This window comes from Thyridium curvatum, assembly GCF_004353045.1.
Source record: "Thyridium curvatum strain D216 chromosome Unknown NODE_4_length_842636_cov_84.159710, whole genome shotgun sequence".
Classification (NCBI taxonomy): Eukaryota; Fungi; Ascomycota; class Sordariomycetes; order Thyridiales; family Thyridiaceae; genus Thyridium; species Thyridium curvatum.
Window position 1 is genome coordinate 726,199 of NW_022156759.1, and position 18,436 is coordinate 744,634.

Here is an 18,436-nt window from a genome sequence, read left to right on the forward strand (position 1 = left end):
AGTATTTGCATGGGCGTCGAGACGCGACCCCGACCCTCCCCATAGCCTAGCAACTCTTACATGTCTTTGCACGTCTTTCCGTCGATCTTGACCGTTTTGTTGCCCACTTTGATGGTGTCGTTGTCGCCGCGCTCGGTATCTTTATGTATCCGTAGCCCTACCAGCAGAACAAAGCAGGTCAGCGTTTCAACTCTTCCGCAATGCCGCATTTTCACGCACGGTATGTATCCTCGTGTTCTCCCTTTCGTCCCTGGACGACATTGGTCCGCAGGAACGTTGCCAGTTCCTCGGCCTCCTTGACGGCAGCCTCGGCGCCAGGGTCGGAAGGGGACAGCGCAGCCTTGTCCCGGAAGCCCTGTCGAATCTGCTGCCGTGCGGCCGTGAGTACCCGAGTATCGCCTGTGCAGAGAACAAGGTTAGCGAGGATTGCCTGGGCGCCAGGGTGTGGCTCAAAGCCTGGAGCTAGAGACTCGCCTTCGAAGGCGACACGGGCAGCTCGAAGTAGTTGACGGTAGGCGGCGAGAGCCATTGTCAGCAGGGAAGCGAGAGCAGCAACGAGAGGAACTGTTTGCAGAAGGGATGGGAGGTTGTTGACATGAAAAGTTGGTGGTGTTTCTGAGTGGCTGCTGTATTGTGGTCCTCAACTGTCTTGAGACGTTGTTGCTTGCAGGCAAGATCCACGTTGATCCGAGCGGTTCTGGCCGAGGCGAAGCAAAGTCGATTGGATTTGGTTACAAAACCAAGAGGATGGGAGTTGAAAGGTTAGGCAAAGTACAGAATACTTTTTGAAAGCGGCAATAATGGGTGGAATCTAGCCTGTCAGTGAAGTCTTGGATACTTGGTACATGGAAAAAAAAAAAAACTGCCCCGCCATACCGACTTTGACAGGGGTGGATTTGGAGTAAGGCAGGGCAAAAAAAAAAAGTGCTGACTTTCTCCAAACAAGTAACAAACGAGTTGGTCCTCGTCTTCCCCTCTACACTACAGCTTCTTCATCTTCACGTCAAGGAGCAACGAGACAATGGCCACCCCTACCGTCGTCGCTCGTCCTCTGCCGACCCTGCCCTCGGGCTGGGCCGCCGAGAAGGACTTCAAGCCCATAGGCAAGATCACCGCCGCCTCGCAGCGCAGCATCGAGCCTGTCGGCCCTCACTTCCTCGCTCACGCCCGCCGGGCCCGCCACAAGCGGACCTTCTCCGAGGATGACCGCATCCAGGCGCAGGAGCGCGCCAAGAAGGTCGAGGACGACGAGGACAGTGATATCAGCGAGCCCGAGGACCCCATGCTGCTCCAGCGCGAGGCCAAGGACTGGAAGGTAAGGAGCACCCGTGCACCATAGCACCCCGCAGAAGTCTCTGCTCCCTTCGGGGCCTTATGCTAAACGTCATCCCACTACGACAGAGTCAAGACCACTACCAGGTGTTGGGTCTCAGCAAGTACCGATTCAAGGCCACCGAGGAGCAGATCAAGCGCGCCCACCGCAAGAAGGTCCTCAAGCACCATCCCGACAAGAAGGCCGCCCAAGGCCGCACCGAGGACGATCAATTCTTCAAGTGCATCCAGAAGGCCACCGAGGTCCTCCTGGACCCTGTCAAGCGCCGCCAGTACGACTCTGTCGATGAAGAGGCCGATGTCGAGCCGCCGACCAAGAAGCAGCTCGTCAAGGGCAACTACTACAAGCTCTGGGGCAATGTGTTCAAGGCCGAGGCCCGCTTCAGCAAGGTCCACCCCGTCCCCGCCTTTGGCGACGAGAACTCTACCGAGGAGGACGTGCACAACTTCTACAACTTCTGGTACAACTTCGACAGCTGGCGGACCTTTGAGTACCTGGACGAGGATGTCCCCGACGACAACGAGAACCGCGACCAGAAGCGGCACATGGAGCGCAAGAATGCCAACGCCCGCAAGAAGAAGAAGGCCGAGGACAATGCCCGCCTGCGCAAGCTGGTAGACGACTGCTCCGTCGGCGACGAGCGCATCAAGCGCTTCAAGAAGGAGAAGAACGCCGCCAAGAACGCCAAGCGGCTCGAGAAGGAGGCCGCCGAGAAGGCCGCCAAGGAGGAGGCCCAGCGCAAGAAGGAGGCCGAGGAGAAGGCCGCGCGCGAGGCCGAGGAGGCGGCCAAGGCCGGTAGGGACCAGGCAAAGAAGGCCAAGGAGGCGGCCAAGAACGCCGTCAAGAAGAACAAGCGTGTGCTCAAGGGCTCTGTCAAGGATGCCAACTACTTTGCCTCTGGCGAGCCCTCGGCTGGCACCATCGATGCCGTGCTCAACGATGTCGATCTCATCCAGTCCAAGATTGATGCCGATGAGATTGCCGCCCTGGCTGGCCAGCTCAACGGCCTCAAGGTTGCAGACGAGATCAAGGGTGTCTGGCAAGGCGAGACCAAGCGCTTGGTCGACGCAGGCAAGCTCAAGGACGGAGACGTCAAGTCCTTCGCCTAGACAGTTTCGTCGGCCTTGCACCCTTTTCCGTAGACTAGCCCTGATAGCCCTGGATGATTAGATGGGAAAGTTGCTCGCTTGAGCAGGTGGTAATAGATTGCGATCCAGCCATAAGCTTTCCGTCGACGTCATGGCTACCTAGTCAGTGGTCCTGCTGCTACGGTTTGTGTGATGCCGAAGCCTACCTTAGCCTGCATTCCTTCTCTTCCTGAATCTGACGAATTTCTCCTGCATCAGACTGACACTTCATGTTTGCAAAGCGTTGCTATGCAGTACGATGGCGAGTGCCGTCGAGCATGTACCTACCTATCGTTACCTACCTATCCACTAGCAGCTCCAGGGTAGGTCAGCATTTTACTCGGTGATTAAACCTCTTTTGCGTCAATCCATCCGTGCCAGGTAGCCGGTTCTGGCGTCACGAATTTACGACAGCTTCTCAAAGCTGTCGTGAACAACATGCATCATGACTGTTGGGTTGGACATCGTACACCATCCGCCGGGCTCGGATTGCCACGGTCTTGACGCCTGGTAATCCTTGAGGCCAGTCGACAACAGTGATGAGGCCTCGCCTTGTCCGTGAAAGCCGAAACCCCGCGATAGCCCTTGTCACTGTCGCAGACTGTGATGCCGGTTCTTTTTTATCTCTTCTTGATCGATCTACAGCGAAGCTTGGCGTAGATCGGTTCGTCATTGAATAGTGCATACCACCGCTTCAGCCGCGGGAGAGCTGCGCTCCGGTTGGCTAAGCTTGTTCAGGTAAACAGCTCCGCATGAGTCGCGGGACGGTGCCTCAGTATTAGCCTGGAATGTGGGTGGTATTCCAGACCTCGCACGCCTGCTCCGCAGCTCTTCAGCTCAGTCGAGAAATCCTCGGCGAGGCCTTGCCAAGATACGGGGCCTGCCCTTGCGAGTCATTCCAGCGGTTCCTTTTGGAGCTACTCTGCACATTTATCCATCATCCCGGATACTCTGGCCGATGTCACTGAACGAACCGCGCTGGCGGTCTAGTTGCAGATGAAGCTTGGTCTGAGCGGACGGGATTTGCTCGATACGCATCTCCAGCGACATCGTCCAGCTCGATCAATGGCCTGCTTGCTACGCCTGGCGTATCAAAGGACTCTTTTGATCAAGGCCAAAGGACGTCGAAACAAGCTCGAGACATCATCTGAAGGATGGTCGTTGCTCGGCCATGCGCCGTGAGGCCACAGAGCTGAAAAACAAACTCCCGGAATGGGGCTATCAGGGATTTCCACATTCCGATCGAACGACGGCGCCTGACCCAAGAATCCCATTAGAAGAACTTTTGCTGATGTACAGAAGAGGGTGTGAGCTGTACCTACCGACCAACTGACCTACCTACCCAAGAGCCATCATCAGAGTTTTTCTTAGGCATGTCTCACATCGTGAATCCACTCTCGGCACGGCGGGGGGGATGGACAGTAACGCAAGCACTCCGTAGGGAGAGCGACGAAACAGCGTACGGAGTAACTATACTATCTGCCTAGCTTGCATCTTTCCACAGACCAGCATTTGTCATAGCAACACCAGCGTCAGTCAGGGCGGCCGAGCCATTTATTGACCTTGCCAACTAACTCTAATTTCAGGCGGCTCGGAATCGTGGCGTCCAGAAGCAAACGACGCCGTCTAGATCATCCCGCTCCGGACTAGTCATGATCTCGTCAATCATGATCTTGCTCGTCCCTTCTCTCAGCGCCCGCGGTGGCCGAAGAGTGAGATGGCCTGTTGGAGCGGGCGGCCGTTACGGGGGCTATCCTCGGCCCATCTTGGTCAGGAACTTGGCCGGCATCGCCGTCTTCCCTTATAAGCCTTCTTCTCCCCTTCGCTCCCCTCTCGCGCCTGGCTTGACCGGTTCTCCTCGCTGTTCCTGGTCTGCATTCCAGCCCGAGCCAAGTCCTCCGTCTTACACCACCCTCGTTGCGTGCAATGCCTCGGTCTCGGTACAGAAGGAGGTCTTCAGCCAGGGCGCCATCTGATGCTGGCTCGTCAGATGGCTCGACCACTGGATCGACGACGAGCGCGCCTCCTCGCATCGTCGTGGGGGATGTACTAGACAACGATCCCCTCACTCCTCTTCCCGAGCAAGATGAGTACGGCAATTTTCTCGACGCGGCGGGCGAGGCGCTTCGGACGAGCGATGAGACCAAAGGACTAGCTCCACCGTCAAAAGTGAGTGAGGTTTATCACATCTCCCTGGCATCGACTTGAGAACATGGAACTGCTGACACCGATCAGGCACATCATCCCGAAAACTACCAAGGCATAAGATGGACGTCCCCATTCAACGAGGACGAGCCAGTGGCCGGGCCATCCCAGCGCCCTCGGGCCCGCTTCCTCTCTTTTGCTCCCGATGAGAGACGATCAAGTCTGTCACAGCTGGCCCAGGCTTCCAAGAACCTCGCACGCCGATCGTCCACCGCAGTCGTCCAGGCCGCTCAGTCGCTCGATCCTCTGCAGACGCGAGGCAACCCCCTCGGCCTCGAGATCGACGAGATCAGGCCCATTGCGTCGACGGGATACTCGCCATGGAACGCCTTCAATGCCCGTCGCTTCTCTCACACACCGCCCAAACCGAGCTCGCTGTCGACGACGGCGTCGGCGAGGAAGAAGTCTTCGGTGGCTTTCATCCGCGCCGGAATGAGCGAGAAGGAGGATGACTACATCATTCAGCGTCAAGCCAAGTACGACGACGTTGAGCAGCTCCCAGCCTGGAAGCGCTGGCTGTACCGCATCAGCGGGCCCCTCACTATCGCGACCATCGGCAGTTACTGGATCTACTTTGTGCTGCGCGTGCTATACACAAGAGACGCCGAGAAACGTGCCCACCAGACCTATTGGATGGCCTGGGCATTCATCTGCGTGGAAATCATCGTCGTCATCCCCATGCTGCTGCACCGTCTCTGGGGTCTGCACTCTGTCGGCATGAGGACGCGGCCCAAGCTGAGAATACTCGGTGATAACTGCCCCTCGGTGGACGTCGTCATCACCTGCTGTGGTGAGGATGACGATCTCGTCCTCGATACTGCCAAAGCCGCCTGCAACATCGACTACCCGCCGTCTCGATTCCGCGTCATCATCTGCGACGACGGCGGATCCGAGAGTCTTCGAGCACTGGCGGAGCGGACAGCGGCCACACAGTTTGACAACCTCTACTACCGATCAAGGCCCAAGTACCCCGGTGTCCCTCACCACTTCAAGGCAGGAAACCTCAACTACGCGCTGGAGGAGACCAAGAAGTTGCCTGGAGGAGCGGCCAACTTTATTGGCGCCTTGGATGCCGACATGATTCCCGAGAGGGACTGGATCCGGGCTCTAATCCCTCACATGCTTCAGGATGCCAAGTGCTCGCTGGCCTGCCCGCCACAGCTCTTCTACAACGTGCCCAAGGATGATCCGCTGTGCCAGAGCCTCGACACCTTTGTACACATCTCTGAGCCCATCAAGGATGCCATGGGTGTGGCTTGGTGTACGGGATCTGGCTACGTCATCCGCCGCGCCGCGCTCGAGGAGATTGGAGGCTTCCCCACCGGTTCTCTGGCCGAGGACGTGTGCTGCTCTAGTATGCTGCTGGGTGCCGGCTGGCACACTGCCTTCGTTCACGAGCCCCTGCAATTCGGCACAGTTCCTGATTCCCTGACCAGCCACTTGAAACAGCGTACCCGATGGGTGAGTCAATACTCCACAGGTCCGGTTGAAGAGGGCGATCTGATAACTAACATTCACGCGTCCCCCCAGACCATCGGCACCGTGCAGACATCGCTCAAGCTCCGCTTCTCCATATACGGCCCTCTCGTAAAGCACATGACCTTCCCACAACGACTCTGTGGTTTCGTCTACACCATCTCGTCTTTCTTCACCATCGCTCTCGTCCTCTCCATGTTTACCTCACCGATCGTCCTGATTGCGCACGGCAACCTCGTGCCTTTTGCAAGCTACGACCAACTCCGCTGGCTGATCCGAGCCTGGTTTGGCTCCATGGTGCTCAACCGGGCCAATGACTTCGTGTCTTACCTCCCTTCGGGGTATCGCACGGGTCGTCGCGACACCCGGGCGGTGATGTGGATGGCTATCTGTAAGTGTCCTTGCACACATGTTGGAACTCGATCGGACTCTGACCCTAGCCCGCACGCAATAAACAGTCCACTCTGTGGCCGTCATCCGTACCTTCGTCCTCCCCAAGTGGCTCGGCGGCAAGATCGCCGTGTTCACCTCGTCTGGCTCACAAAAGGCCGAGCTCAACGAACGGAATCGCAAGCTCCGGGCGCCTCTATGGCGCAGACTCAAGGTTACCATCTGGGACTGCGACTGCTGGATGCACCTGGCCTTTATCTGCTTCGTCATCGTCGCTGTCGTCATGGCCACCTACTGGAACTTTAGAGACAACCAGACCAAGAAGGACCGACTCATCTCTGCTTACACACGCACTCTGGCCGCCGATTCTCTGGCTGACCTGCGCATTGTCCTGCTGGACCCCGATCGGCTACGCCATCTACCCGCCCAGCTGCCCCGACCGAGAAGATCTTCTGGAGAGGGACCCCAAGACGGGTGTGGCATACCCCAAAGAGGAGGCCAAGAAGACCAAGACTGGCTGGATCACTATGACTCATGAGCTTCTTGAGGATCTGCTGTCGCTCTACACTGTCGGCGTTTTCATCAGCTCATTCTGGATTTACTAGAGTGTGCTTGTACTTCTGTCTCGGTGCTAATGGCACAAAGGTACAATATTAGATAGATAATAATACATCAAACTTGCTGATGTACATCGATGAGTTTCTGGGACCAAATTCGCACAAAACCAATACGGTAAAGTCACCAGACGACGCCACCGACGCCTACAAATGCTGTTGCTAGTTCGCGGCGATATCTGTCGACCATGGTTGTACTCTTCAATGTGACCCGGTGAATAAGGCGGCTCTGTTTGAAAGTCTTGCTATCAACTAACTCTCACTGACTGAGTCTCGTCACTCTGGTGTTCATTCAACAGATGCTCGTTCAAGGAAAAGATAAGGTGTAGATCATGAAGAAATGGACGAAGAAATTGCTCCTTGACTCCTCGGTATGTCTTTAACTAGCATCCAATGCGCGCATCTGAGGCGCAAGTTTTATTGCACCCCGACGGGCCCCCAGAGTTTTGCCCATGGTTGAATCCAAGCCGCTCAGAGGACATATTTGAACAGCGGAGATCGGTCACCCATCTCAAATAGCTCCTCCTCAGTGTACTGCGCCGTAGCTTCGTTCGCGGCCTTAGCCTTCTTGCTGTTCGCAACTCTGTAGCTCCACTCGAGCAGCAGAGAGACAATCAGTCCAGTCGCTCCGAACGCTAGGCTGAGTCCGAAGCCCGTATAATACTTGGGCTTCTCGGTCTCCAGGTACATGTAACTTCCCACGATACCGCCCACATTGCCTACACAGTTCATGAGCGCAATTCCCACAGCTCGTCTGCTGGCAGGGGCGATATTGTTGGCATTCCACGACGCGGCTCCCGCTTGGATGGGATAGATACCAATGATGGAGAGCATGACGGCGAAATAGGCGACTCCCATCTTGGCTTGAAGTTCGCCCTTGAGAGAGATGATGATGGAGTAACCCACTGCCACGATCGTCATGGGTATGGCGACAAAAGGCATCCGCCAGTAGAAGATATCGGATAGCTTGGCAAAACAGATAGCTGAGATTGCAGCGGCGACGTAGGGAGGCGCCGAGAGTAGCTGGGCATTGGTGTTTTTGAAGCCCATTGCTTTGACAATGGTAGGGAGGGTGAACTTGATGCCTGCAGATAGGAATACATCAGCACGCCAACCCATACAACTTGAGGTATCGATTGACCTTACCGTAGGAAAGTGCGGACTGGCATATCAAAAAGTATGCCTGCACGTAAACTCTCCAGTTTGTGAGGTTCATCTTGATGTCCTTGAACTTGACGCTGGTCTCTTCGCGATAGCCTCCACCCTGCTTGATGAACATGGAGAGCTCAAGGTATCGAATCTCGTCCTGATCGAGCCACCGCGTGGACAGAGCAGGAGTGTCGATGAGCAAAAAGAAGCACATGACACCAAGGAGGACAGTGACGAGGCCTTCGAGGATGAAAATCCACCGCCACCCTTCCAGTCCGGCGAGACCGTCCATCTCGGCAATTCCTGCGGCGAGCAGACCAGAGAATGCACCTGACAAAGCACTCGCGCAGTAAAAGTATGAGATCCTGACCGCCAGGTCCTTGGGCATGTACCAATAGGAGCATAGATAGATTGCTCCGGGGAAGAACCCGGCTCTGTGGGGAGACAGGTCAGCTTGGAGATCCCAGCTGCCCTTGTTGTACTGTTCGCGCCACTCACTCGAAGATACCAAGAAGAATGCGGGTAGCCATGAGACCGCCGTAATTTTGCACCAAACCCGTGCACGTCATGATGATGCCCCAGGCAGTGGTCAGCCCGCCGAGATACATCGAGGGTCTCTTGAACTTCTTGAGCAGGACGTTGCTGGGAATTTCAAAGAGAACATAAGGAATGAAAACTATCATGCATCACGTTAACCACTGATGGCCACAGATAAGGGCGTCTTGGACTTCTTACAGATGGCCAAGATGGTATTGTACTGCACGCCCGTCATCTTCAAGTCTTCCGCCATGCCTTCAATTTTGGCATTTCCGATGTTAGCTCGGTCAATATGGCAGATAAGATACAGCAAGGCGAGCATAGGGATGAGGCGGATATCAATCTATGGGTAAATATGTTAATGGTCGTTGCTGATAGCCCGTCCTAGGTTGAGATCTTTAGACATACTTTGCGAAAGATCTTCTTTCGCTTCTTCTCTGGGTAGTTTCTGTAGAAGTCGGCATCTTCCACGCCCAGTCCAAAGACCCGGAAGGAGTCAATCTCTGTGATATCAGGTGCATTCTCAAGATGCGACGGCTTGTGGTCCATGACGCCTAGCCCGCCCTTTTCAAGCGAGCTGCGTAGGGCCATGTTGATAGGAGGCAAAGAGGAAGATCAAGATCAAGATTGAAGCAAATGCAAGATTGTGCCACTTCGGGAAGAGAGAGAACGAGCCACCAGACGTATCGTTTGGTGAAGAGCCATGGCTGAGATATAACGCTTGCTGTGCCTTTTGGGGACGGACACGGACTCTGAGCCCTGTGGTTGTTGACATGGTGCCCGCTCCGTCGGCCCACACAACGAACCACCTAGCCAAGTCACAACATCCGGGGATGCCTGGGGATATCTGGGGAAGTGCGGAGGCAAAAAGGAAAGGGCGGATATGTCGCCCATACCCCGGCCCCGTACACAGGCCCTTTTCCGTTACCCGTGACCCTTACCCGTTAGCATGCACATGTGCACCAATCCTTTCCCTATCGGGCTGCTCACATTGACATGTGCTCTGATCTGAATCTTGGCGCTGTCCATCCTGTCTCTTGGCCTTGTCTGCACATGCAATGGCGGTTGAATCTGCGTTCAGCACCATTCGTGGAGATTCTGTTCTCTGAATTACACTTTTATCTCAGAGGGCTTTCCGTACCTTCGTAAGGGGTTTTCCGCGCTTTTCCATGCATGCATATCGAGGTGCATGTTCCACCTCCACAGGGCAAGGTAAATATCCAATCGCGCTACTCCAAAGCATCTGGAAGGTGTGCTGGTTTGTTGGATGGGCTGGTCCATTGCAAACCGGGATACCAGCAGCTCGGTGTGGGCAAGTTCCGACGACGGCAAAGTCACAATAAACATGATAATATTACAGAATGGCCAAGCAAGGAACGCTATCCGTGTGAGCTTTGATCTTAGATGCCGGAGCTGTTCATTGCTGACAGGCCGATCCTGGTCAGGATGAAGTAATCCCAACACAAACAGTCTCCACCCACAGAAACTCTTTTAGGGGGCGGAACCCAGGTCCGCAAAGTCATTTCATGCAGGCACATCTCATGTATTCAGAATTGAACTTTCAGTTCGAGCCATGTCATCTGGGCGGACTTTCAAGCTCAACTCTGGTTATTCGATACCCGCCGTTGGGCTGGGCACTTGGGTAATACTCTCGTATTCCTTTCGAAACGCTGGAAAAGAATGCTGACGTCGTTAGCAATCTGCGCCGGACGAGGTTGCCAATGCTGTTGACTACGCCCTCCGGCACGGCTATCGACATATCGACGCTGCAGCTTGCTACGACAATGAGAAGGAGGTTGGCGCTGGCTTGGAGTCTTCTGGGGTTTCACGAAGCGAGATATTCCTAACGTCAAAGTTGTGGAACACACATCACAAGCCAGATGACGTCTTTGAGGCGGTGGAACAGAGCCTGAAAGACCTGCGTACTGACTACCTCGACCTATATCTCATACACTGGCCCGTCTCGTTCCAAAAGGCGGCTGACCCCCGCATACGATTTCCCCTGGACCCAGCAGACGGAGGAGTCCACATCATCCCCGTTCCGATCAAAGATACGTGGCGGGCTATGGAAGAACTTGTAAAGCAAGGGAAAGTCCGAAGCATCGGCATCAGCAATTTCTCAAAGGAAAAGACTGAAGAGGTCTTGAAGTTGTACGTCTGAATTGTGTTGGACTTGTCCCATGTCATCAAAACCACGCTAACAATACAAGTGCCGAGATCAAACCCGCAGTGAATCAGATAGAGGCCCATCCTTACCTTCAACAGCCGGGCCTCTTGCAATGGTTGAAAGAGCAAGACATCATGGTCACCGCGTACAGTCCATCCGGCAACAACATCTACAACCTGCCCAAACCCATTGACGACCCGGTAGTCATTGATGTCGCAAAGACGTTGGGTAAAAGCCCTTCCCAGGTTCTCATTCAATGGGCTGTACAGCGGGGGACGGTAGTTGTGCCCAAGAGCGTCACGCCATCTCGGATCGCCGAGAACTTTGAAGACTTCGAGCTGCCCGCGAAAGAGTCTGGCCGCATCAATGCTCTCGAAAGAAACAGTAGATACAACATGCCCGTGCGGTTGGGTGTGGACGTGTTTGGAGAACACAGTCCCGCCGAAGTGCAAAGGGGCAGACAGGACTGGATCGCGGCACAAAAGAAGATCAAAGCCGAGAACGGAAGCTCAGGCAACTGACTGGCTAGTTTTTAACAGAAGCAAGACTTGATACAGGCCTGCCAACTAAATCTTGTCCGGGGTAAAATGGAAGAGTCTCAACTCTGGTCGTGCCTACATTCCACTGATGGCTTGCCTGCATGCACGGTTTCCGTCTACCCCTCATCATTTCTCCGCGTCTGGTCGGGGTCGAGAACGGAAAACGTCAAATTCGAGCCACCATCGATCTTACTTCCGTCCTTTCGTCTTCCCGTCCTTGCTTTGCCGTTCCTCCTTCTGTCTCTTTCCGTTGTCTGTCAGCTTCCGCTTTCCGTTTCCCGTTACTTACCCTTGCTGCCCCTTCTTGATGTGCATTGCAACCTCACCCAGCACCTTCAACCGTGCGTGAATAGAGGGCGGGCGACGATCCATGTTTTCTCCTTGGTGAAATCGATCCACAATCCCAACGAACTCCAGGCTGTCGGAACACGGTCCTGGAGATGCCCCGGAAGAATCCGTACGCGAGGACCCGGGTCACCCGTGCTTGTGATTTGTGCAAACTGTGAGCAGGCTCAACACTGGGCGTCTTCTTCGTCATTGTTGTCCACTGCCCACTGCTGACCCATTGCATAGCCGCAAGAGCCGCTGCTCAGGCACAATACCCTGCAGTCTCTGCGCTCAGCTTCAAATCGAGTGCAGATTCACTTTTCCGTATCGCCGCGGGCGACGTCGGCCTTCCACTGCACTCCACGACAATAACAACAATGCATCGCAGGAGGCTGCAGCTTCGCCTGCAGCTACACAGGATTGCAATGAGCCCGCAGCTCCTACATGGGCCATGCAGAGCCCTGTGACCATGGGCAAGTTTGCAACGTCACAATCGGTGCCGACCCAGGTCAACTCGACCGTTCAGTCATCTCGGAACTCACCAGAGCCGGCGCAGACTGATCGCCAGGGCCACTATGTTGGCCCAGCATCTGGGGCTTCATTCCTTCTACGTCTGCAGCACAAACTGCAAGTTCCACCTTTGGCTTCGTCTTCTGAATTATCCATCTTCACATTTGGAGATCAGCCGCTACCCGAGATCAAGTCGAGGTTCATCATTCTCCCGCCACGAGCCAAGGCGGATGCGATGCTCTGCCGCTATTTTGAGTACTCCGCCGCAACGCACCGCTTCTTGCATCGCGCCACAGTCGAGGGATGGTTGGCAGAATTATATGAGACCGAAGGCCTCATGAGAGACCAGAGTGATGCGGGTAGTCGAACAGCAGTGATCTTCCTGGTCTTTGCCTTTGCCTTGAATTACACGCCCCAGGCCAAGTCTGGCATAATTGATCCCGCAGCGAGGTACTTTGCTGTCCAGAACGCCACTTCCATGTTAGCGAAGCTAATGCTCTCTTCATAGTGCTCGGTTCTTCGCTGCCGCTGAAGACCAACTGAGCACTGAAAAGGGAGTAATTCGCCTGAGCAGTGTCCAGGCGAGGCTGGCGCAGTGTCTGTACCTGCTTTCACATTCAAGAATCAACCATTGCTGGAGTCTCTTTGGGACGACTTCACATTTAATGGTTGCTCTGGGTATGCATCGAAGATCGCGTGTCGACCAGCACGGGCGGACTAGCCATATCGAGCTCGAGTGCCGTAAGAGAACCTTCTGGTGCGCATATAACATTGATACGTACCTGAGCGCGGCGCTGGGTCGCCCGCGGTCCTTTCACGACGAAGAGATCGACCAGGAAATCCCATCAACTATTGACGATGCGTGGATTACTCCGGATCGGTTCTTGGATCTGCCCTTTCCCAGCGATCGGTGCGTCATGTCTGGTTCCGTGGCGCATCTGAGGCAAGTCTCCCACCTAGACCGAGATGCAAGTAAATCCGGGTCCCTTTTTGACGTCTTACGGCTGTAGGCTCTCCCGAATTGTTGCAAACATACTTCGTGATCTATACAGCATCCGACCGCCACCTATGGAAACACAGTATGAGTTAGCCAAACAGTATTCGAAAGAGATCAGCGCATGGCGCAAGACCATCGCTTACCTAGTCGACAATCTCGGCCCCGGTTGGTCTCTGATGCAACCCATTTTCTTCCGACAAAGCAATACTCTGAACATGGCGTGTTGGCACGCTCAGCTCCTCGTACATCGGCCCTTTCTGCTCCGGAACTTTGCAAGCTTGGCAGACTTGGGAGCTACTCGTCGAAGCAGGACGCCACACAACGCAGAGAAGACAGAAGAGAATATTCGTTTGTGTCTAGAGGCCGCTATGAACATCGTCAGCCTCGTTGACAGCCTTAAATCGCAAGATAAGCTGTACAGCACACTTTGGGTAGGTAGCACCGGCTGCCTTGCGATGAATACTGCCTATTGACGAAGAATTTGTAGTTTACACACTATTTTGCCTTCTCTGCCGTTGTGATACTCTACGTATTTACCATTCAGGAGCGCCACGAACCGTCGCATGTGTACCTGCCGGCTTTCAACGCGGCGACCAAGTGCCAGCAGCACCTGTCATCCATAGCCATGCCTGGATCGTTGGCGGAGCGGTACGGAGTTGTCTTGCAGGAGCTACGCTTAGAGATCCTACGACACCACAGTGGTATCCAGACCTCTGCTCTCGGGGCTGGGATTGATGTTCAACAAGGCGGTGATACGACCGTTGATACTTACCGAGCCATACAAGAGCCCATCAGCCAGGTTTCGGTCACACTGGGCGAACATGGCATGGGCCTGGCCAGTGGTGTTTCAAATGTTGATCAGTTATCTGTAGCAACTGGCGTGGGCTTCGGGATGACGGACTCCGATCCCGGGAGCTCCGTCACGGAGATGATAGGATGGGAACAGTTCGAATCCCTTGTAAGTAAATACACCTGCCGGTTTGCCCAAATAATATGCCAGGTTCCATTGACTCAGTGGCTGTGCAAGGTCTCGGGAGGAGCAGGGCGATTTGATTCCATGTTCGGAGAGAATCCGACGGCTTGGAGTGCTAATATAGGAGCGCATAACATACATGTAGATACCGTACTACAGGAGAGTCTAGTTTACGAAGCCGCCAGCGCCATCTAAGTCGCCTTGCCTGTACGTACTTGGAACAATACGAAGCGCTTGATGTCTCTTGTACCGCCCTGTACAGAACATGAAAGCTACTTGGACTATCTCTGGTACTACAATCTTCATAATTGAGGCATATAAGCCACGAAGCTCATGGCTCTCGGGATGGACCTCCTGATCTCAGAGATGCCATCTAATTATATCAATCAGACGAAGATTAGTTCTTGCACAAAGTCATCAGATTAACATATCAATCTAGTTCCAATCTCTCTCCTTCCAATTGCGAACGCATTTTCTAAGCAGATCACTGCCAACTAAATCAAACCCAGCAGCAATAGACTTGCTCCTTGTCTCTGTTCTACGTGTTTCGTACACCAGGCCTCTTCTACCGGGTTTATCATTATCGTACTTCTCGGTGAAGAAATCCACGAGTTTGACTGTCGGGTTCTTTGCCGGGTCCTGTTCGCCCTCCCGGAGCCTCTTCACCCACTCGCGTTGGCTCACAACCTCGAATTGCAGTCCGGCTGCCGCGAGTGCTGGAAGTATTTCCGTGCTCCAGTCAGCACATCTAGGGTTCTGAACGTGATACACGACGTCATCCTCGTCGCGGACTTGGAAGTAGCCGGAAGCTTGAGTACCAGGCGCATCGAGGTGAGCCAGCTCCAGAACGGCTGCAGCCGCCCTATCAACGGGGATCCACGAGGGACTTTCGTTCAGGGACGGAAGGGCGCCCAATGTCTCTGCAGATCGGATCATCAGAGGGATGGCCTCGGTGGCATTCCAGCGGCCCGCGATTGAGTCACCGATAATCTGGCCCGATCGAAGGGCTCGTGCATCAATACCAGTAGACGTGGCGGCATGGTAGATGATTTGCTCTGCCACCCACTTGCTTCGGGCGTAGCCCATGGGCTGGACGTGAGCTATGTCGCTGACTAACGTTTCCGGGACATGCGCGGGAGCAGGAGTGCCTGCGGCGACCGAGATGGACGAGATAAATGCCATTCTGGCTGGCCGGGCAAAGGGCACCGAGAGGCACAGGTCCAATAGATTGCGCAAACCTGCAATGTGCTGTGCCTCGAAGCTGTGCAAGCGGATTGTGAAATTCACGGCCCATGCAGAGTGTATGACAGAGGTAACGACTGATTTCAGGGCGGTATAGACATCAGTGCCGAGACCAAGGTCTGTTCTGCCCAAGTCGGCAGGCAGTGCCGTAAATCTGGACGAACGGGGGTAAAAGCCGAGTCCCTTCACAATGCGCTGGTGAGCTTCATCGTCATCGAGGCCGCTCCGCAGGCCGCGAGCATCCAACGAGTCGAGAAGTCTTTTGTGGGCATCTTCGGGGGAAGAAGCTCTCACGAGACAGTACACATGCCTGACGTGGGGCAGGGAGACCAGCTGTGAGACGATATGAGCCCCGAGCGAGCCAGTTGCTCCAGTAAGGACCTGGCGAAAACTGTAAGCTTCTTTTCAATCTCTCAGACTAGGTTGTGACTTACAACAACTTCTCCAACAGGAACCTGCACTCCAGGTTTGAATGGAGTGAAATTAGAGTACTTTGATACCAGCTTGCGCATTGTATCCTCTTCAGTCTCTGTCTCGAGCGCAGATCCCGTCCGAAGGGAGTGCAAGTATTTGGCCAGCTGTGCCACCTTTGGGTGGTCAAAAACAACATTCTGGCCCGGCATCTTACCGCCAAGATCAATCTCCCGGACTATAGTGGCCCTGGCTGTGATGGCCTGCAGACTGTCTATCCCTGCCGCGAACAAATCTGCATCGGATGCTAGGTCTGCCGGCTCGACTCCCAACTGCTGGGAGAGCAGCTTGGTGAGATATCGTTCCAGATCCGCAACGTCGAGGTTTAGCTTTTCTTTACTTCCAATAAGCTCAAAGTTTTGGTAAGCAGCCTCTATCTCTCTTTCAAATTGCTTATAGCATGCAGCACGGCTGGCATCATTTGTGTCAGCGCCAGCATGCTGAATCGTGAGAGGGCGACCCAACTTACATGATTGTGCCCTTGTCGGTGGAAGGGTACATGGAGTAGATCACCTTGACCATTTCGCGAGAGACTCTCCCGAACTGCTCCGCCTTCTCATTGGCGTTCTGAATGGTGGGCCAGAGTCGATCCAGAAACTCCTCTTGGTTGAGATCCGCTCCACGCGTGCTGGGGAACACCAACAGTCCGGGGAACGCCTGAGAAACACCAAAAACGACGCAGTCCTGTACCAAGTCGCTCTGACGGACCCGGTGTTCGAAAGGGATAGGTAGAACTTTCTCGCCGTTGAACAGGGTCACTCGATCATCCAGGCGACCAAGATACTTCCATCTGTCCGGAAGAGTAGGGTGTTTTGTGAAGGTGTCTCGGGTTCGGTATGAGTTGGGCGGGTTGTCAGAGTTTGACTGTGTCTTGGTGGGGAGCCCATCAAGCACGACCGTCTCGAATATGCCGGGTCCGACTTCGTCAAAGAAAAGATAAGGTCTCACTGTCTTGAGTGGCCGCAGATAGTTCCAGGAGTGGTCGTTTGCATCTCGCTGGGACGTCATGAGCTGGCCAACCTCAGTTCTGACCTCGGAGTATCAGTATCTCCAAGACACACACGGGGAACCAAGAGTTGGGGCAACTCACGCGCCATAGTGACCGACAAGGTATACGCCTCGGCTGACGAGCAGATCTCCGAGCTCATCTGGACAACTGCTACCCCCAAAGAGCACCAGCTTTGCTTTAGCTAGTTCCTCGATGCCCTCTTCAGTCTCTGTCAGGACCTTGAGCGCATACGGTACACAGTGAAAGCTCTCAAAGGCGGCGGCCCGCATCGCGGCAACGAGATGAGAGTTGGTGATGGGCAAGTTGGCATTATACAACGCCACCCGCTTGCCTTGATACATGCCTCGAAACATCATACATATGCCGTGGTTGTGGTACAATGGATTTGTCACAAAAGCCCTCATCCCTGCTCCTGTGGAGTAGTTGTTGAGGCAGTGCCTATGTGACTGATAAATGGGCTTGGGGTACCCAGTGCTGCCCGACGAGTGAACAATGAATGCCACTGTGTCACTTTCGTTTAGGAGCTCGGTTTCTCGCTGGAATCTGGGTCCGGAGGAACAGCAAGAGTTCCAGACTGAATGGTCTGGCATACCAAAGCTTTGCAGACCGTACCCCTCCTCCTGGATTTTGGCTACCGTTGCTTGAGACTTGACATGGCTGACGATGCGAACACATTTCGTTTCTTGCAGCAGCGCGATACAGGCATCCGCTGGAAGACGCGTGGAGAGGAAGAGGATGGTGAACCCCATCCGTGACAGAGCAAGGATAGAGACGACATAGTCCATGGTTGACGGCCCCAGCATGGCTATCACATCTGCTTCATCTGCACGTAATCGCTATACAGCTACGTGTTAGCGACCTGGGGGTCAGGAATGCTCAGGGAGCCACACGTACAGAGGGTTTCAGACCAAGGGAGTAGAGGCGTTTCGCTGCTTCGTCGGCAAAAGAGTCAAGGTCCTTAGCAGTGTAATCTTTAAAATCAGCTGCTCCCAGTTCAGACTCAGGGTAGGCGATCAATGGCGAATCGGGAATCGTCCGGGCTAGAAAAGTAATGAGGTCGTTGATGCTTTGAAAGTCATCAGGACCAGACACGGCCCGGCCGGCCATAGTCTCGGCAACCTTGTCTAAACGGGGCAGATCCCCAATCAGTGATGCCAAAGTAGTCATGCCGGGTTCGGGTTTGGTGTTATGTCTAGGTCATTCCAAAATCGACAGGAGTGTGGAAAGGGGAATGTTCAAGAAGATGAACTGACTCAAATAGAGGACGGCCCAGTGCGATGAGAGCACCAAGGGGCTAACCACTCTATCTGCGCAACATTATCAAGCGGGGTGCATCACAGTAGACCAATAGCATCAGCACTTGAAGCAGC

General features: G+C 54.4%; 7 protein-coding genes across 7 annotated transcripts; 4 read left to right on the forward strand and 3 right to left on the reverse strand.

The window, feature by feature from the left end:
- Positions 1–56: 56 nt before the first annotated feature.
- Positions 57–529, reverse strand: E0L32_001177 (uncharacterized protein; the record flags this gene model as incomplete). The annotated part of the gene is made up of 2 exons (XM_031134580.1): positions 57–157; positions 220–529. The coding sequence occupies 2 exons, from the start codon at positions 527–529 to the stop codon at positions 57–59; spliced, it is 411 nt and encodes a 136-aa protein (XP_030993070.1).
- Positions 530–1,021: 492 nt separating this feature from the next.
- Positions 1,022–2,442, forward strand: E0L32_001178 (uncharacterized protein; the record flags this gene model as incomplete). The annotated part of the gene is made up of 2 exons (XM_031134591.1): positions 1,022–1,315; positions 1,402–2,442. 2 exons carry the CDS (start codon positions 1,022–1,024, stop codon positions 2,440–2,442), a joined length of 1,335 nt encoding a protein of 444 aa, XP_030993071.1.
- Positions 2,443–4,386: 1,944 nt separating this feature from the next.
- Positions 4,387–7,069, forward strand: E0L32_001179 (uncharacterized protein; the record flags this gene model as incomplete). Its single annotated transcript, XM_031134602.1, has 3 exons — positions 4,387–4,629; positions 4,696–6,532; positions 6,600–7,069. 3 exons carry the CDS (start codon positions 4,387–4,389, stop codon positions 7,067–7,069), a joined length of 2,550 nt encoding a protein of 849 aa, XP_030993072.1.
- Positions 7,070–7,616: 547 nt separating this feature from the next.
- On the reverse strand, positions 7,617–9,422 carry E0L32_001180 (uncharacterized protein; the record flags this gene model as incomplete). The annotated part of the gene is made up of 5 exons (XM_031134613.1): positions 7,617–8,230; positions 8,292–8,728; positions 8,793–8,970; positions 9,030–9,174; positions 9,240–9,422. 5 exons carry the CDS (start codon positions 9,420–9,422, stop codon positions 7,617–7,619), a joined length of 1,557 nt encoding a protein of 518 aa, XP_030993073.1.
- A 982-nt stretch (positions 9,423–10,404) lies between these two features.
- On the forward strand, positions 10,405–11,519 carry E0L32_001181 (uncharacterized protein; the record flags this gene model as incomplete). Its single annotated transcript, XM_031134624.1, has 3 exons — positions 10,405–10,473; positions 10,528–10,982; positions 11,042–11,519. 3 exons carry the CDS (start codon positions 10,405–10,407, stop codon positions 11,517–11,519), a joined length of 1,002 nt encoding a protein of 333 aa, XP_030993074.1.
- A 325-nt stretch (positions 11,520–11,844) lies between these two features.
- E0L32_001182 (uncharacterized protein) lies at positions 11,845–14,539 on the forward strand (the record flags this gene model as incomplete). Its single annotated transcript, XM_031134635.1, has 7 exons — positions 11,845–11,878; positions 12,111–12,205; positions 12,253–12,824; positions 12,883–13,284; positions 13,427–13,802; positions 13,859–14,329; positions 14,504–14,539. 7 exons carry the CDS (start codon positions 11,845–11,847, stop codon positions 14,537–14,539), a joined length of 1,986 nt encoding a protein of 661 aa, XP_030993075.1.
- Positions 14,540–14,779: 240 nt separating this feature from the next.
- On the reverse strand, positions 14,780–18,233 carry E0L32_001183 (uncharacterized protein; the record flags this gene model as incomplete). Its single annotated transcript, XM_031134647.1, has 5 exons — positions 14,780–15,967; positions 16,021–16,468; positions 16,527–17,084; positions 17,148–17,902; positions 17,961–18,233. The coding sequence occupies 5 exons, from the start codon at positions 18,231–18,233 to the stop codon at positions 14,780–14,782; spliced, it is 3,222 nt and encodes a 1,073-aa protein (XP_030993076.1).
- Between the last annotated feature and the right edge of the window lie 203 nt (positions 18,234–18,436).